At 47.6% G+C, this 19,294-nt stretch overlaps 1 protein-coding gene across 2 annotated transcripts in view; it reads right to left on the bottom strand.

Annotated features, from left to right (window-relative positions):
• The window catches only part of LOC128412042 (zinc finger protein 883-like), a 90,374-nt gene that overhangs the window by 43,886 nt on the left and 27,194 nt on the right, over positions 1-19,294 (bottom strand). Inside the window, exons 2-5 of one of the 2 annotated variants that reach the window (XM_053384869.1) lie at positions 16,541-16,622; positions 16,171-16,253; positions 12,948-13,074; positions 4,190-5,653 (exon numbers count right to left, since the gene is read on the bottom strand). In XM_053384869.1, coding sequence (XP_053240844.1) covers positions 4,512-5,653; positions 12,948-13,074; positions 16,171-16,253; positions 16,541-16,622 — 1,434 coding nt within the window. In that variant the 3' untranslated portion in view covers positions 4,190-4,511. Of the gene's footprint in view, positions 1-4,189; positions 5,654-12,947; positions 13,075-16,170; positions 16,254-16,540; positions 16,623-19,294 lie in introns of those variants that run through there. The other variant, XM_053384868.1, reaches the window with a different exon arrangement.

The following is a 19,294-nucleotide window of genomic DNA, read 5'->3' as shown; positions in this document are numbered from 1 at the left end:
CCCGCTGATTGGCAGCCAAGCGTTGGCGTTTCCCTGCGCCTGACCCTTTTCCCCCTCCTCCTCACAGCCAGCGGCTCCCACCATCCTTTGCCAGGCCTTTCTTTGAGGGCAGACCCTGGCAAAATGTCCTGGCCGTTGGCAGAGGAAACACTTCTTGGTGGTTTTCCAATCCTTTCCCTCCTTCTTGCGACCTTCGCTGGAGTTTGAAACCTCTCTCTCGCGCGCGCCATCTATTTCCATTGGCTCAGCCGGCTAGGAAGGCTGCCTCGGCATTTCAGGAATGTGGTAGTCATGGCAACGTTCCCCTCTCCCTTCGCGCTTCTCCTGAGCCCGCGCTTCCTGTCTTACTCCAATCGCAAGCACAGCCTTGGTCAGCTGATCCATCGACTGCGGGCGGGGCGCGTGGGAAAGCTCGTCCTTCACCGTTGGGGACAACCCCTCCTCAAACAACATTTGAATGGGTTCCGAGTCCAGATCCCACCCGAGCCGGTGGATCAGCATCGCAAAACGCGACCAGTAGTCTCTAACTGATTGGCTCCCCTGCTTGCACCCCATCAATTCCCGTCGAGTCACATTTTGCTCCACTTCACTGGAATACATTGCATCCATCGCTCCGAAGAATTTCCTAAGGTCCTTCAAGGCAGCATTTTGCGTCGCCATTAGGGGCCTGATCCATTCCCGGGCCCCATCCTGTAGATGCCCGACAATATAGGCCACCCTTTCCCCATCATCAGCAAAGTCATTATGCTGCAGTTCCAAAGCGTACTCTATTTCCGTTCGGAACGCAGTATAGTCTTGGGGCTTCCCCTCAAACTTGTGTACCAGTCCCGGTACCTTCCTTGCGACGGGGGTGGGTCTGACCTGTGCATCCTGAGTCCGCCTTTCGTCTAGCCGCGCCATCAGCAGAGCCACATGCTGTTCCAAATCTCGGTTCCTCTCCACCAGATTTTGCACTCCAGCTGCTTGCTCTGTGGCGCCGGCTCCTCCGGTTTGGCTCATGGTGCTGCCTGCCTGTCGCTGTGCACAAGCAACGTCAGTGACTGATGGATTGCTGTAAGGGTTATATGGGGTTGCTCATGCGTAAGTTGCCGCCACTCCTGGCTAGGTTGCCTGGTTAAACCTTTTCCTGGCTGGACAGCCCTTCACTTTGTGGCTGTTTCAGTCGCTAGCAGAATCCGTCAGTGGGCGTTTCTTGAACTTCTTCCAGCAAAGAAGTTCTTTGACGCCAAGTCTACGCCTACTTTCCCTGCGCTGAAGTCTTCTGCGCAGGGTGGGTGTGGGTAGCGGAGGACCTGTGCTTTCCCCGCTGGTCTCCGGCAAAGAGTCCTGGAGTCCCTTCGCCGATTCCCCCATCCGCCCCCCTTTATCCCTGGTGTTACGCTGATTTCCTTCCCCAGCCGATGAGTTCCCTCACTCCCTGCTGGGCCCTTCTCCGGCATCGCTTGGGAGCCTTGCCTCCACTCCTGGCTCCGATGTCAGTTCCCTGACATTGTCTATCAAACCAGTGAAATTGCGCTGACCTAGAGGTTAAAATAAGATTTGGGTAAAAGAGTGGGGGGTGGGTTGCAGAAAGTATCCCCTATGTAGTCATATAGGTGTTTATTTGGGGTATCATGGGCCATCTGGCATTTAGCCAGTTGGTCCTAGGTCTCAGCTGGCATGGAGTTCTTTGTTCAAGGTCAGGCCATCCTCCCTGTTGTTTGCGATAGGAAGTGGTCAGTGAAACGGTGTTAAGTGTCTTAATAATAATAATAATTTATTATTTATACCCCGCCCATCTGGCTGGGCTTCCCCAGCCACTTTGGGTGGCTTCCAACAAAATATTAAAATATCATAATGCATCAAACATTAAAAGCTTCCCTAAACAGGGCTGCCTTCAGATGTCTTTGACATTTGGTGGGAGGGCGTTCCACAGGGCGGGCGCCACTACCGAGAAGGCCCTCTGCCTGGTTCCCTGTAACTGGGCTTCTCGCAATGAGGGAACCGCCAGAAGGCCCTCGGAGCTGGATCCCAGTGTCCAGGCAGAACAACGGGGGTGGAGACGTTCCTTCAGATATACTAGACCGAGGCAGTTTAGAGCTTTAAAGGTCAGCACCAACACTTTGAATTGTGCTCGGAAACACACTGAGAGCCAATGTAGGTCTTTCAAGACCGGTGTTACATGGTCTCGGCAGCCGCTCCCAATCACCAGTCTAGCTGCCGCATTCTGGATTAGTTGTAGTTTCCGGGTCAGCTTCAAAGATAGCCCCACGTAGAGCATATTGCAGTAGTCCAAGCAGGAGATAGCCAGAGCATGCACCACTCTGGCGAGACAGTCCGTGGGCAGGTAGGGTCTCAGCCTGCGTACTAGATGGAGCTGGTAAACAGCTGCCCTGGACACAAATTGACCTGCGCCTCCATGGACAGCTGTGAGTCCAAAATGACTACCAGGCTGTGCACCTGGTCCTTCAGGGGCACAGTTACCCCATTCAGGACCAGGGAGTCCTCCACACCTGCCCGCCTCCTGTCCCCCCAAAACAGTACTTCTGTCTTGTCAGGATTCAACCTCAATCTGTTGGCCGCCATCCATCCTCCAACCGTCTTTGAGACGCCTATCTTGGATATAGGGTCCATAAGCAATGTTGCTAATGTTATTAACATCACTGGTATGTTGGGTAGAGATGAGGGTGTTGATATGCTCTGGCAGCCCCAATGTGCTGCTTGTTTGTCAGATTTCAGCCTGTTTGTGGATTGTTTTATTGAGGTTAGGGTGAAGCAGGACCACCTGGAGGAATTTCACCCTTATGCTTTTCATATAATCAGTTAGCCATATAACCATATATCCTTATAATGATTTTTATATAATCCATGTTTGAATTATGACGGCTTCTGCAAAAGCTTATAGCAAATTGCTTAGATCGAAAAAATCCGAAATGAACTCTGCCCCAGTTCGCTTCCCTTGTTCTTCTCAATGTCTCGCTAACATAAGGAGGAAGCAATAAATCTGCTGTGCTGGCACTTTCCCCCCTGTCCAGACAGGGTCCCGAGTAGCTCAAACAGGAAGATGCTAACCGCAGAATGTCCCGGTATAGCAGATGGCCGCGTAGGAGCGTAAGGGCCGAAGTTCCTTTTTCTTCCTCCTTACCATAAATCAGGGGAAAGGTTAAATGCATGTTCAGACTGAAAAAGCAGAAGTTGGGAGGGAACTCTTTACATGATCAGGGGGCAAGGCTTGAATGCTCTCATTGGTCTTCTTTTTGCTGCCGTGTGCGATTGTATCCGATTATGTCATGTATGTACTCAGGTATAAAGCCTCAGGGCGCTGGAGCCCGGGGCCCAGTCTTTGGGAAAGGATTCCACTGGGTCACTTATTGCTCAGCAATAAATATCACTTTCTTTTTCTCCAGTGCTGCGTCTGTCAATTCTGGGACACAATTTGAGTGGCTCACTGGTACCTTAAAAATCCTTGCAACAAGGGGAATTATTTTACTTAGTAAGGCGTGGGGAGGGGTGCTGAGAGTGAGTTGTAGATTGTTGGGTAATGGGGAGTGTCTTTTTATGTCACCTGGACTGGTGTTGGGTGGGGATCTCTGTGGAGGTGTGAGGCTGGGGGGAATATTGATGGCTTGGGGGGAGAGGAAAAGGAGGAGGGGGTCACCAGTCCATCGGGTTGAGGTGACTTCTGGTTGCTTCATTCTGCCTTCTGCCACATTGGCCTCCGCTCCCCGTTTGGTGTCATCGGCAAATGGGATGAGCACCCCCTCAGTTCCTTCATCCAACTCATTCATAAAGACGTTGAACAACAAGGGGCCCAGGACAGAACCCTGCAGCACCCCTCTTGTCACTTTTCCCCAGGATGATGAGGAACCATGGAGGAGGACTTTTTGGGTTCGGTTAGTCAAGTCCACCTAACAGTTTCCTCATTCAGCCCACATTTTAGAAGCTTAAAGGCAAAAATATTATGGGGTACTTTGTCAAAAGCCTTACTGAAATCAAGATGCACTATTTCCACAGCTGTTCCCTGATCAACAAAGTTTGTAACTCCATCCAAAAAAAGGGGAGGAGAGATTTCTCTGGCTTTTCTTGTTTTTGAGAAAGCCATGCTTTTATCCTGTATGTTTCTGTTGTGAAATCTTCAGATGAAAGACACATAAATATTAAAAATGATAATAAATAAGGATATTGGCAAGCTGGAACATGTGCAAAGGAAGGCGATTAATGTATTTATTTAATTTATATACCACCCAACCCAGTGGTGCCAACTTGCATAAAATATTGGAGGAAGGGGCCAGGTAAGGCCCTACTTGCACAATCAATCACATGATGCATGCAGGCCATTGGAATGGCAATGCCTATCAACTGGGGGGTGGCCCCCTCAAATATATCACTGGGGGGCAAAAACCCCTTGGTCTCTAAGTGCTGACTCCTGTTCCCACATGTCTCAGGACAGTTACAACATAAAAACAACATAAAAACACAAAATACACATCAGTAACTCAACTCCCCACCACATCTTAAAAGGGCCTTAGATGTCAATCAGCCAAAGGCCTGGTTAAAAAGGTGCGGATTTGCATGGCTCCTAAAGCTACAGAATGAAAGATTTTTCCGACCTTTGTATGAATTCTTTGATGGGAAGTGAGAAAGGAGTTGCGACTGAATATCTTTCCACATTCCACACACTGATATGGTTTCTCCCCTGTATGAATTCTCTGATGGGAAGTGAGAGAGGATCTATCAGTGAAGCTCTTTCCGCATTCCACACACTGATAGGGTTTCTCCCCTGCATGAATTTTCTGATGGGAAGTGAGAGAGGATCTCTTCCTGAAGCTCTTTCCACATTCCATGCACTGATATGGTTTCTCCCCTGTATGAATTTTCTGATGGGAAGTGAGAGAGGATCTAGTAGTGAAGCTCTTTCCACATTCCACACACTGATAGGGTTTCTCCCCTGTATGAATTCTTCGATGGGAAGTGAGATCACTCTTATGACTGAAGCTCTTTCCACATTCCATGCACTGATACGGTTTCTCCCCTGTATGAATTCTCTGATGGGAAGTGAGAGAGGAGTCATTAGTGAAGTTCTTTCCACATTCCACACAATGATAGGGTTTCTCCCCTGTATGAATTCTCTGATGGGAAGTGAGAGATGAGCTCTGACTGAAGCTCTTTCCACATTCCATGCACTGATAGGGTTTCTCCCCTGTATGAATTCTTCGATGGGAAGCGAGAGAGGATCTATCAGTGAAGCTCTTTCCACATTCCATGCACTGATAGGGTTTCTCCCCTGTATGAATTATCTGATGGGAAGTGAGACTGGAGCTCTGACTGAAGCTCTTTCCACATTCCACACACTGATAGGGTTTCTCCCCTGTATGAATTCTCTGATGGTTACTGAGATGGTGGCTCTGACTGAAGTTCTTTCCACATTCCACACATTGATAGGGTTTCTCCCCTGTATGAATTCTCTGATGGCAAGTGAGATTGGAGCTCTTAATGAAGCTCTTTCCACATTCCACACACTGATAGGGTTTCTTTCCTATGAGAATTCTTTGTTGGGAAGTGGAATGGGAGCTCTGACTGCAGCTCTCTCCATACTCCAAATTTTTGCATGGCTTCTCCTCTCTGGGGATTTTGTCTTGTTCACCTTTGTTCTCGATTTCCAATTCATCACAATCTGCAATGGAGACAAAAAGGGATTAGAGCCTCAGGAACAAATGAAGAAGAACTCAAGGAAGTTGGGTGTGTGTTCATTACCTTTGTGGTTTGTCATTAACCAACATATTTATTATTAGATTCTGATGGGTTGTTAAATGTTGCTTTCTTTGATATACTGTAGTGGTAAAATTGTGAAAGCCTTTTAGAAAAAAGTGCATTTCAGATGTTTGATGGCTCATAACACCACTTCTTTTAGAGTACAGTGGATGCTCGGGTTGCAAACATGATCCTTGTGGGAGACATGTTTGCAACCCGCAACGTTCGCAACCTGCAGCGTTGCATCTGCGCATGCGTGGGTCGTAATTTGGTGGTTCTGCGCATGTGCAAGCACTGAAACTTGGAAGTAACCCATTCTGGTAATTCCAGGTTCGGCTCAGTGCGCAACCCCAAAACCTTAAGCGACTGCAACCCGAGGTATGACTGCAATACCATAATATTATATAGCAATGGAAAGATAATTTAATCAAGAATGTAGTGCAACAAATTTGTTCAATTATCTGTATTCTATCAAAGGTTATAGACATATAACCAGAAAAGGGAAGCACAACTTGCTTAGGTTGACTTTTGTCAGGGTATTATGTGATTGCTATCAATTTGGTTGGTTTCTTGGTTCTTTCATTTGGTGAGTTTGTAAAACTTAATAAAATAAAAAAATGGTACAAAGAGTTGACTAGTTACCCAGAAAGAGATGTAAAATTAAGTGAACAAGGCTACAGGTATGAAGAAATTAGAAGAAAGATTGGGGGAAACTTAACCAAAGCTGGACTATATTTTTGAAGAGTGTCAGGGAACTGTCATCGGAAGAACCGGTGGTGCAAGGGCTCCCAGAGGTTGAGAGAGACTTATCAGCGGAGGAGGGAACCAGCAGGGGGAGAGAAAGAGCTCCAAGGGAAAGTGAGTCGGAAGGATGGCTCAGAGACAATTCCAGCGAGAACAGCGGGGAGGTTTCAGGACCTCCTATAGGGACACCCACTCCTCGCCGGAAACTGTCACGCAGAGAGTCCAGAAGACGTGTTTCCGTTAAGGAGCTTTTATGCTGGAAGAAATTCCGTAAACGCCCACTGTCGGATTCTGCCAGCGACTGACGGAGCCATGCTTATGGAGCTCCGTTACAGACAGTGGTTTGTGGACTTAGCCAAACACTGAGGGACTAGGAACTTTACGCACAAGCAGCTCAACATCCCATCACAGCAATCCGACAGTCCCTGAAAGCAGCTTGTGCAGAGAGGCATCATGAGCAACCCAGCCGGAACCGGAGAAGCAGGAGGAGCTGGAGCGGGTCCAAGCCTGGAAGAAAGGTACCGGGTGTTGGAGGTCCAGCTAGTGCTGCAAACGGCGAGGCTCGAGGAGAGGAGGGCTCAGGATGCAGAAAAGGCAAAGGCCCCCCCACAAGCAAGAAAGATGCCAGGATTGGTGCAGAAGTTTGGGGGGAATCCCAGGAACTATCAAGCCTTTAGGACAGAGATGCAGTATGCTCTTAATCTGCAGTTTGATTACTTTCCCGACGAGGAATCGCGAGTGGCGTTTGTGGTTAGCCATCTCGAAGGTGGGGCAAGAGACTGGGTTAGACCCCTGATGGCAGGGCATAATGAAGTCTTGAAAGACGCACGGAAGTTTTTTTGCGCCATGGACCTGATGTTTTCCAGCGAGATTGAACAGGGAGTGGTGCGCAGACAGTTGATGGCTTGTAAACAGGGGAGCCGATCTGTCCGTGAGTACTGGACTGAGTTTACTATGTTGATACACAAATTGGGGTGGGATCTATCAGCGGAACCCATTCAAATGCTTTTCGAAGAGGGACTTTCTTCGGCTGTGAAAGATGAACTTTCCCGGGCACCCAAGGCGGAGTCTATGGACCAGCTGACCAAATCAGCGCTGACCATTGGAGCACGCCAGGAGGCTAGAGCCTTGGAGAAGCGGGAAGGGAAAGGGGAGCGTTGGAGGGATTTCCGCATTCCAGAGATTCCGGAGCCAACTTTCCCGCCTGGAGAGCCGATGGAAGTTGGAACAGCGCGCGCGCGCGCAGTTTCAAATCCCAGTGAAGGGCGGAAGAAGGAGGGGAAGAGCCCCAAGAAATGTTATCTCTGCCAGCAGCCAGGTCATTTTGCCAGAGTCTGTCCACAAAGAAAGGAATGGCAAGGGATGGCAGGAGCTGTTGGGGGGAAGGAGGAGGAAGGGTAGGACCAAGTAAAAGCCAACGCCTGACTGCCACCTTCAGGGCACAGCAGTCAGGCCAAGGAGCAGTAAAAGTGCCCACGCCGGAACCTCCGAGACCAGCCCTAGTGATAGAGGTGTTGCTAGAGCTGCCAAACGGACATCCCTTAAAGATAAGGGCGCTGTTGGACTCAGGCAGCTCCTGTAATTTTATGAGCAAGGAGTTTGCAGCAGAACACCAGATACAGACAATCCCTTTAAGCAACCCCTTGCAGGTGACCACGATCGATGGGAGAGAGCTGTTGGGAGGAGAAGTCAGCTTACAGACCGTCCCAATGGTAATGAGGGTGGCCAGGCACACCGAAAGAATAGCGTTCAATGTGGCCACCTTGGGAGGGGCTCCCATTATTTTGGGGATGAGCTGGCTAGCGTTGCATGATCCGCTAGTGGGCTGGCATCAGAGAGTGGTCTCCTTTGGGTCAGCACATTGCCTAGAACATTGCAAAGAGGGCAAGGCTCCGGAAGGGGCAAAGGCCTTTCTAGCAGGAACAGAAGTAACGGACAAAGGAAAGGTGCCCAAACAATACGCTGACCTGAGCAATGTCTTCAGCGAAAGGGAAGCAGACAAACTACCACCGCATAGACCCTTTGACTGCCAGATCAATCTAGTCCCTGGGGCCCAGCTCCCTGTGGGCAAGCTGTATGCCATGTCAGACAGGGAAATGCAGGAGTTAAGGGAGTTTATTGACAAAAACCTGAAGAGAGGTTTCATCAGAGAGTCCAGAGCGGTGGGGGGCAGCACAGTGTTTTTTGTGGACAAAAAAAAACACGGATAAACCTAGGCTTGTAGTGGACTTCCGGGCCATAAATGCAGTGTCGGAACCAGTGGCTTTCCCCATGCCCAGGATTGATGACATTTTGACCCGGGTGAGGAAGGGAAAATTTTCACTAAACTGGACCTAAGGGGGGCATACAACCTGATACGGATAAGGAAGGGGGATGAATGGAAGACAACAATGTTCACCCCTCTAGGGGCTTTCGAATATCTCGTTATGCCCTTTGGATTACAAGCAGGCTCAGCATGTTTTCAATCGTTCATGAACCACGTCCTGGGACCTCTGCTCTACAAGAATTGTGTGGCCTTCCTAGATGACGTATTAGTCTATTCAGAGAATGAGGAGCAGCATTTAAAGGACGTCAGAGAAGTGTTGAGCCGACTGCAAGCAAACCAACTGTGGGTGAAATTAGAGAAGTGTCAGTTTCACACCAAGGAGGTGGAATTCCTGGGGTACCGCTTGTCAGACAAGGGATTAGCCATGGATCCAGGCAAGGTCCAGGCGGTACTGGAATGGAAGACACCGAAAACGAAAAAAGATGTGCAAAGATTCTTAGGGTTTGGGAACTTTTATCGGAAGTTCATCAAGAACTTTGCCCACTTAACGGCTCCCATCACGGACTGTCTCAGCAGCAAGAAGAAATTTGTTTGGACGGCGGAAGCAGAGCAAGCATTCGAAGAATTGAAAAAGGCCTTCGCTTCGGAAGAACAGCTCCTGCATGTGGATTTACAAAAACCCATGAGAGTGGAAACTGACGCATCAGACCGGGCGGTGGGGGCGGTGCTTCTTCAGCCGGGGAAGGATAAGTCGGAGTGGAGACCGTGTGCCTTCTCGCGGAAGTTAAACAAATCCGAGAGGAACTACATGGTATATGACCGAGAACTACTCGCCATTCACGAAGCGTTCCGGAAATGGAGACACTTACTAATTGGTGCACAACACAAGGTGCAAGTATGCACGGACCACAAGAATTTAGAGTACTGGAAAACGGCACGAGTGCTCAACCAACGGCAAGTGAGATGGGCACAGGAGTTCTCCAAATTTTATTTTGAAATTTGCTATGTGCCAGGCCCAGAAAACGTCAGGGCGGACGCTCTCTCACGCAAACCAGAGTATTTGGAGGGGGAGGGAGCACCCGAAGAGAGACATATCATCCCAGAGGACCGCTGGGTGTGTGGGGCGGCGTTGGTGGGGCAAAGGGAACTGGTAGAGGAGACGCAGAATGATGAATACGCCCAGAATAAGCTCCGAGGTCTAAGGAGGGAGGGAGAAAACTCCGGAGGTTTTGAAGAAAGAAACGGGGCATTGTATTACAAAGGGGCACTATATATACCCGAAGGGGAATTGAGAGGGAGAGTACTCAAACAGCTGCACGACAGCCCTACAGCAGGGCATTTTGGGCAACACAAAACCATGTGGTTGGTTACCAGGGAATTTTGGTGGCCCAGGGTGAGGGAAGATGTAAGGGAGTATGTAAGAGGGTGTGACCAATGCCAGCGAGCCAAGGGAGAAAGGCGGGCGCCGGCGGGGTTATTAGAACCGTTGCCCACACCAGAAAGGCCATGGGAGGCGGTATCGATAGATTTTATGACTGATCTGCCGAAATCCAAGGGGAAAACCGCCATACTGGTCGTAGTAGACCTGTTAACTAAGATGGGCCACTTTGTAGCTTGCTCACATGCAGTCACGGCGGAAGAGACAGCTAAATTGTTTGTAGAACATATTTTTAGACTGCATGGCGCCCCCTTGAGGGTGGTCTCAGACCGGGGCAAACAATTCACGTCCAGGTTCTGGAGGAAGCTCATGAGCTTACTGCACGTGGAGGTCAATTTTTCGACTGCCCGGCACCCAGAAACCAACGGGCAGGCGGAAAGAGCAAACGGTATCCCCCAACAATACCTGAGGTGTTATGTCAATGACAGAGAGAACGATTGGGTGGAAAAGTTGGCGCTGGCGGAATTTGCCTACAATAATGCGGAGAATGTGTCCACCGGGATGAGCCCCTTTTTGGCTAATTATGGGTGCCACCCCAGGGCATTTCCAGGGGGAGGAGGGGAGAGATGGAGCGTCCCAGCCGCCGAACATTTTGTAGAAGAAATGGAAGCGATCCATCGTCAACTCCAACTCAACTTAGAAAGGGCCAAAGAACAATATAAGAAGCAGGCAGACAAGAACAGAAGGGAAGGTGAAACCATAAGGGTGGGGGATCAGGTGTGGCTGTCAACCCAAGGATTGCCGTTCAAGGGGGGTTGCAAGAAATTGAGACCCAAAAGATTGGGACCATTTGAGGTCATTCAACAGGTTAACCCCGTGGCTTTCAGACTCCGGTTACCGAACCACATGAAACTGCACCCAGTATTCCACAGGTCATTACTGTCACCGTATAGGGGGGAAAATGAAGGGGTTTCCCCACAGGGACCAGTCTTAGAAGAGAGGGAAAGCAGCAACCATGTGGCGGAAATCCCCGACTCCAGGTGGAAGGGTAATCAGGTGGAGTATTTGGTAGCATGGGAAGGGGAACCGGAGTCAGAAAACACCTGGGTAACGGCAGAGGAAGTCAATGACGAGGTCTTGATCGAAGCGTTCCATCAAAGGTTCCCCAGGAAACCTCAGTCAGTAGCGAGGTTCCGGAGGGAGTACTTTGGCACCACCGACGAGGAGGAGGAATTGGAAGGATTCACGGGGTCTGAGTTGGAAGAAGGAATAGATTCCGATGAGGATGAGTACTTAGAAACCCGAAACAGCAACCGGTGGAGGAAAATGTTCGAGACTTCGGAAGATGAGGGAAGTTCTTTCAGGGGTTTTGCTCCCTCGCCTCCAGCAGAGGAAGGAAGGGGAGGGGGTGGAGGGGGCCCTGGAGGGGAGGTGGATGTCAGGGAACTGTCATCGGAAGAACCGGTGGTGCAAGGGCTCCCAGAGGTTGAGAGAGACTTATCAGCGGAGGAGGGAACCAGCAGGGGGAGAGAAAGAGCTCCAAGGGAAAGTGAGTCGGAAGGATGGCTCAGAGACAATTCCAGTGAGAACAGCGGGGAGGTTTCAGGACCTCCTATAGGGACACCCACTCCTCGCCGGAAACTGTCACGCAGAGAGTCCAGAAGACGTGTTTCCGTTAAGGAGCTTTTATGCTGGAAGAAATTCCGTAAACACCCACTGTCGGATTCTGCCAGCGACTGACGGAGCCATGCTTATGGAGCTCCGTTACAGACAGTGGTTTGTGGACTTAGCCAAACACTGAGGGACTAGGAACTTTACGCACAAGCAGCTCAACATCCCATCACAAAGAGGTATAAGAGACTCAGTCACTCCAAAATCAGACTACTAAAGGCAGTTAAAGGTGCACAAGAGCAAGTGATGATCGAAGAATGGAGAGACTGTGCCTGCATGACAGAAGAAAATCATTACATTCTTCATTAAAATGTTTTTCCATTGATATATAGTTTTATGCTATTACTCCAAAAAAAGTGGTGTTGTGAGGTATCAGAGCTCTGAAATACACTTTCTCCAAAAGGTTTCCACAATTTTGGCCACTAGTGTAAGTTGTTCATTTTAAAGTTAATGTACTTTTTATATAGGGACAGATTGTTATGATTAATGTTTCTGGTTTTTATAAGTGTTGGAAGCCGCCCAGAGCAGCTGGGGCAGCCCAGCCAGGTGGGCAGAGTATAAATAAAAATTACTATTACTATTATTATTATTATTATTATTATTATTATTATTATTATTATTATCACTGCTACTACTACCTGAGATTCAATAAGCCTGGCTCTTCTCTGGGATGGATTTTGTTTGGCCCAGTCATGGCATCCCCTCCATCTCCAATGTCAGTCGTCTCTCTGGTCAACCCAAGACTGACAGCAGCAAAAACAAAAACAGAAAACTTGACAGAAGCTACTTATCTTTCCGCACAACTCTGAAGCTAAATAAAAAACATTCCTTCCAGTAGCACCTTAGAGACCAACTGAGTTTGTTATTAGTATGAGCTTTCGTGTGCATGCACACTTCTTCAGATACCAACACTGAAGCTGACATTTAAGATGCCTGGGCAGTTCAGACAAGCCCAACCATGGTATAAAAAGGCAGAACTGGAGGAAGATGGTTCACAGAAAAAACTGGAATTTGCTGTTCAAGGTTTCTTGTGGGGGTGTTAGGTTCCCAGGTGTTGTATTGGGCGCTGTTGAGCTCTGTGGAAATGTATGAGGTTTGTTACATAGAGGTATTTTTTGAATTTCCAGGCAGATAGGAGGATCCCACAGGGAGCCTTACCAAGAGAGGCCACAATCCCATGATTCTCCTCCATGACGTCCTTATGCAGAGCTCTCTGGTCAGGATCCAGCAACGCCCACTCCTCATCTGTGAAACGAACAGCGACATCTTCAAAGCACACTGGACCCTAAAAGAAAAGGGAAATGTCCTCCTCTGAGACAGGATCAATATGATCTGCTACACAATGCTCTTTTATAACAGATTGAGGTCGAATCCTGACAAGACAGAAAGTACTCTTTTGGGGGACAGAGGGTGGGCAGGTGTGGGGGACTCCCTGGTTCTGAATGGGCCTGAATGGGATTGACACTTTGACACGCATTCTGGAAACGTATGTCTAGATACTTGGTTCTGGCCTTCAACTGCCCAGATTCTGCCAACTTCAGACAGAGTTGATTGTCTTCCCAAACAGTGATGGGCAGGCAATGATCCCCATAGATCTCTTGCACCAGGCATCTATAGAACTCCAGTTCCCTGCACAATTCCGACAGTGCAATGAACTCAGCCTCAGTAGAGGACAGCGCAATGAGACTTTGCTTCTGGGACTTCCACCCAACTAGAGATTCCCCAAGGTTTATTACTATCCCAGATACAGACTTCCTGTCATCCAGATTCGCCCCGTCGCTATCTGCCCAGCAAGTAAGCGCCGTCTCACCTGCAGCTGACAGCTTGAGACTGAAGTCCTTGGTATCCTGCAGGTAACGCAGCACCCGCTTGATACCATGCCAGGCATTTACACTGGGCTTTGATGCTTCCCTACTGAGCAGATTGGTAGCAAAAGCAATGTCCGGCCTGCTCCATTGGGACAGATCCAACAGACTACCCAGAGCGGACTGGAAGAGCTCAGCATTCTCGCACTCAACGCGTTCTGCTAGCCAACTGTCTTCCACATAGCTTGTCTCCATGGGTGCCCTAACCCCTGCACAATCAGACATTCTGAACTTCTCAAGCAACTGCTCAATCTTGCCTTTCTGACTGAGCAAGAAGCTTCCATCTTCAGTCCTGTCTATCTGAACAGCTAAGTAGATCCTTACTGCACCCAGGTTCTTGAGCTGAAACCGTTTTCCAAGCTCTTTGGCAAACTTCTGCACCTGTTTGTTTGCCCGAGATGTGAATGATGTCATCAACAAAGATCAACACCATTTCCTGTGACTCCTGACCCTTTAAGGTACAGGCAGCTGTCAGCAAAACTCTTCCTGAAACCTAGCTTCTCTAAGGCTTCAATCAGGTACAAGTTTCAATTTCTGGCCGATTGCTTTAAGCCATAAATGGACTTGTGAAACTTCCATACAGTATTCGGCTCATTGCCCTCAAACGCTGGAGGAGGAAGCATGTACAGATCCTCCTGGAGCCCAGAGTTCAAATAGGCCACATCCACATCAAAGTAATGCACCTGAAAAACTCTTTGTGCAGCAATCGCTAAGAGCATGTGCAGAGTTTCACTTCTGGAAGTGGGAGCATATACCTCAGTATAATGCAGCCCCTTTTGCTGCGTGAACCCTCTGGCTACTGGCCTAGCCTGTTGCTGTAGGTTTAAGACGGTAAACCCAGCGGCTGCTCATGGCCTGTTTGCCCACTGGCAACGTTGTGAGGGAGAACACACCTAGAGACTCCATTGAGCTCATCTCCTTCTGCATTGCCTCGTGCCATTTCCTGGCTTCTTCCTGAGGCAGTTTCTGAACATCCTCAAAACTCTCGGCTTCACACTGTGCCATGCCAACCCACACACTTGTGACTGCAAACCTGTCAGGAGGTTTACCTTTCGTTGTGCGAGCTGAACATCTCAACCCAGTTTCAGGTACCCCCTCAGACCCACTACGACCAGCTAGAACATCCTTGGCCTCCGAGAGCTCCCCCTCTGACTTACTGCGCCATTTAGGCTTCTCAGCTGAACCTGTGGGTGAGGAAGGAGCACTTCTATGCTCAAGCTTCACAGCTTTAGGAGAAGTTCTTCCCTCTACCTGCTCTGGGTCAGGACTCTGTGCCTCAGCAGCAGGTTCAACCTCTACCTCTTCCTCATCAGCAGAGTCAAGCAGACTCTCTGAAAGAACATCAGGGTTCCCATGTATGCATGTCCATCCATTCTACTCACAGAACTCAGCACTGCTGCTGAGCAGAATCCTGGACTGATTGCCTGTTGGATAGGCAAATCTCCACCCCTTGGTTCCTGGCTCATACCCACAGAAAATCATCTTTTGGGACCTAGGGCCACCCTTTCTGTGCTTGGCCTTTGGCACAAGGACCCAGGCCTCACAGCCTGAGTACAGCTGGGTTAAAGTGGTTCTGTTATGTCTTCTGTCAAGGTCATGCTGACTATAAGAGGCCAGAAGGAGCCTGGGTTTCTCTCTCTCTCTCTCTCTCTCTCTCTCTCTCTCTCTCTCTTCCTTCTGGTGTTCTGTACATAGCATGCTGAGTGTTGAGGTTTAAACTTATTATAAGTTGTGGGAAATGTCAGTTAAGTCTGCTGCAACTGGATTTCTTATGGACAGGGCCAATCCTGAATGTTTTGGATGTGGGACCATTATGCTCATTTGTCTTCAGTAGCAGTAAAGCTCTGCTGCATGAAATACAATTGCCTCTGGTCTATTTTGGGGAATCCTGCAACGTCTTTACGTTTTCACTCTGGTAACTATACATTGGAGTTCTGCCTGGATCAATACTGAGTAGAATTCCATGACAGGGTCTTCCTCCATGAAATCAGCTGCCAAAAGAGAAGGCCCCCAGCTCCCCACAGCTTTCCAAGTCCCCTCCTCTCTGGGGTTTCTAGCAAGCGATGCAACAGTGCGCAAGTGTGCAGCCTGCCTTTGCTCCTCCATTGTCAGACGTCTCCTGGCTCTGAGAGACAAGCAGGGAGGGGGGCTTCTGGCAGAAGGAGAGGGAGCCCCCGGTGGCTCCTCCTTCTACTGACTCACCTCTGCCTCTCAACCTTCCTCTCCCACTTGCCTCCTTCCTCTTCTGCCTCTGATTCTGCACTGCATTCTGCCACAGAGTCTCCCAGCTCACTAAGCCGTGTTACCATATCAGTTTCTGACACCTCCTCTTCCCAGGCTTCTCCCTCTTCTCCATCTGACCGCTCATCCTTCCTCCACCTCCACTCCTTCGGCTCTGAGCCGTCTTCCCTTCCTGGTTCCCCGGCTGCTTCCTCCCACCATTCCTCTGTGCCCAACCAGTCCATGATATTGCTCCATCCCTCAGCCTCTGTCCCCACAAGGCAGCTTCCCCTGACCTGATCTGGTTCCACAGCCGCTGCTTCCCTTCTGCCCCCATGAAAAGATGGATCAGGAGGTCTTGCCACCATCATTCTGTCTCCTGAAAGAGAAAACAGGTAAGCAAGATGCCAGGCGTGCCCATGTCTCTCACAGGTGAAACAGGGCATCTCTATCTACAGATGGCCCTTTCAGAAAGCCTTACCTGCTGAGTGCATTTGGACATTTGTGCCCATTTCATATGTTAGTTGTGCAAAAATACATCTCCCCTCCGCTGGACCCTTCCTCCCAACTCCCCCCCCCAAAAAAAACTTGATGAAAAGAACCCAGAGATTATATGGGAAACCAACAGAATGAGACCAAATGGAGAAAAACCGCCTTTCTCCTTACCCAGTGGCCTCTCTCTGGTGTCCAGCGGAGGCCTCTCTGCCTCACAGGAATCCAGGTCCATTTCTGCAAAACGATCCTTTTCCTGAAAAAGAAACAAGGATTCAAAACAGAAAATGAATGACAAGAAATAGCAGAAAGATAATGGAAAAGTAAAAAACTTTAATGGTGTGAGATCTCATTCCATGGATGCCTTCCCAGAAAAAGGATGGGCCATCAGCAGAGCATTATGGGATGTTCTCCATCCTCTTTGGAGCCCCTAATAATAATAATAATTTTTAATTTGTTCTCCACCATCCCTGGCCGGAGCCAATCTTTTGGCGGCTAACATCATAAATCTAACACAGTATACAAAGAACATAAGAACAGGCAATTGATTAATTAAAATACTTCTTAAAATTAGTTCAAAACAAATTAAAATCTGGACAGACGGCAGTCCACTGGTATAATAATAATAATAATAATAATAATAATAATAATAATAATAATTAATAATAATAATTTATGATTTATACCCCGCCCATCTGGCTGGGTTTCCCCAGCCACTCTGGGCGGCTTCCAAAAGAATATTAAAATACTGTGATACATCAAACATTAAAAACTTCCCTAAACAGGGCTGCCTTCAGATGTCTTCTAAAAGTCTGGTAGTTGTTGTTCTCTTTGACATCTGGTGGGAGGGCGTTCCACAGGGAGGGCACCACTACTGAGAAGGCCCTCTGCCTGGTTCCCTGTAACTTGGCTTCTCGCAGTGAAGGAACCGCCAGAAGGCCCTCGGAGCTGGACCTCAGTGTCCGGGCAGAATGATGGGGGTGGAGACGCTCCTTCAGGTATACTGGACCGAGGCCCTTTAGGGTTTTAAAGGTCAGCACCAACACTTTGAATTGTGCTCGGAAACGTACTGGGAGCCAATGTAGGTCTTTCAAGACCAGTGTTATATGGTCTCGGCGGCCGCTCCCAGTCACCAGTCTGGCTGCTGCATTCTGGTTTTTTGTGTGTGTTTTTTATAAGATATTTATTAGCATTTTCCATTTTATAAAAACACCAAAAAAAGATTAAAAAGAAAAAATAATAAAAACACATGAAGTTCAAAGCTTATTTTTCAATAACATATTTCACTGACCTCCTCATACCTCCCCTTCTTGTATTCTATTTCGAATTGTTTATCCAGCAAATCCTTATCTCCCAGCATTACAATTAAACCCCTTATTTTCTATCCATCTTCTTATATTATTGTAACTTAAACACTTAGTTATATACAAAGAAAAAAGGGACCATTTTTTCATAGTCTTGTGTGCCATTACAGCTAGAAACCAATTAATTTCAATCCTGCATCATTCAACATTCATTAATATTGCAATATTTTTGTAAATAGTCCTTGAATTTCTTCCATTCTTCTTCTGCCGACTCTTTTCCCTGGTCATGGATTCTGCCAGTCATTTCTGCCAATCCCATAAAGTCAATCAACTTCGTTTGCCATTCTTCCAGAGTGGGTAGATCTTGCGTCTTCCAATACTTTGCGATGTGTATTCTTGCTGCTGTTGTAGCGTACATAAAGAAAGTTCTATCCTTTTTTAACACCAATTGGCCGACCATGCCCAGGAGAAAGGCCTCTGATTTCTTCACAAAGGTATATTTAAATACCTTTTTCAATTCATTATAGATCATCTCCCAGAAAGCCTTAATCTTTGGGCACGTCCACCAAAGGTGAAAGAATGTACCTTCATTTTCTTTGCATTTCCAACATTTATTATCGGGCAAATGATATATTTTTGCAAGCCTGACTAGGGTCATGTACCACCTGTATATCATTTTCATAATATTTTCTCTTAAGGCATTACATGCCATAAATTTCATACCTGTGGTCCACAACTGTTCCCAGTCAGCAAACATAATGTTATGTCCAACATCTTGTGCCCATTTAATCATAGCAGATTTCACCGTTTCATCCTGAGTATTCCATTTCAACAGCAAGTTATACATCTTTGACATAATCTTAGTTTTGGGTTCTAACAGTTCTGTTTCTAATTTTGATTTTTCCACCTGGAAGCCAATTTTCTTGTCAAAATTAAAAGCCTCCATTATCTGAAAATAATGTAACCAGTCTCGCACTTTATTTTTTAATTTCTCAAATCTCTGAAGTTTCCATCTATCTCCTTCTTGTTCCAAAATCTCCCAATATTTCAGCCATTTGGCCTCCATATTGAGCTTTTTCTGAGCTTTCGCTTCCATTGGCGACAACCACCTTGGGGTTTTATTTTCCAGTAAATCTTTGTATCTTATCCAAACATTGAACAATGCTCTCCTGACGATATGGTTTTTAAATGCTTTATGTGCTTTAACCTTGTCATACCACAAATATGCATGCCACCCAAAGACATTGTTAAAACCTTCTAAATCCAAGGTGTCTGTGTTCTCAAGAAGTAGCCAATCTTTCAGCCAGCAAAAAGCTGCTGCTTCATAATAAAGTTTGAGGTCTGGCAGGGCAAATCCACCCCTTTCTTTTGCATCAGTTAATATCTTAAATTTTATTCTTGGTTTCTTGCCCTGCCAGACAAATTTAGAAATGTCTCTCTGCCACTTCTTGAAACAATCCATCTTGTCCACAATTTGCAATGTTTGAAACAAAAATAACATTCTAGGCAATACATTCATCTTTATAACTGCAATTCGACTCAACAAGGAAAGCTTCAAATTTGACCAAATTTCTACATCTTTTTTCACTTCCATCCAACATTTTTCATAATTATCTTTAAATAA

Source organism: Podarcis raffonei, chromosome 4 (genome assembly GCF_027172205.1).
Source record: "Podarcis raffonei isolate rPodRaf1 chromosome 4, rPodRaf1.pri, whole genome shotgun sequence".
In the NCBI taxonomy this organism is placed as follows: Eukaryota; Metazoa; Chordata; class Lepidosauria; order Squamata; family Lacertidae; genus Podarcis; species Podarcis raffonei.
Note: the sequence above shows the minus strand (reverse complement) of the source record. Positions and strands in the feature narration are given on the sequence as shown.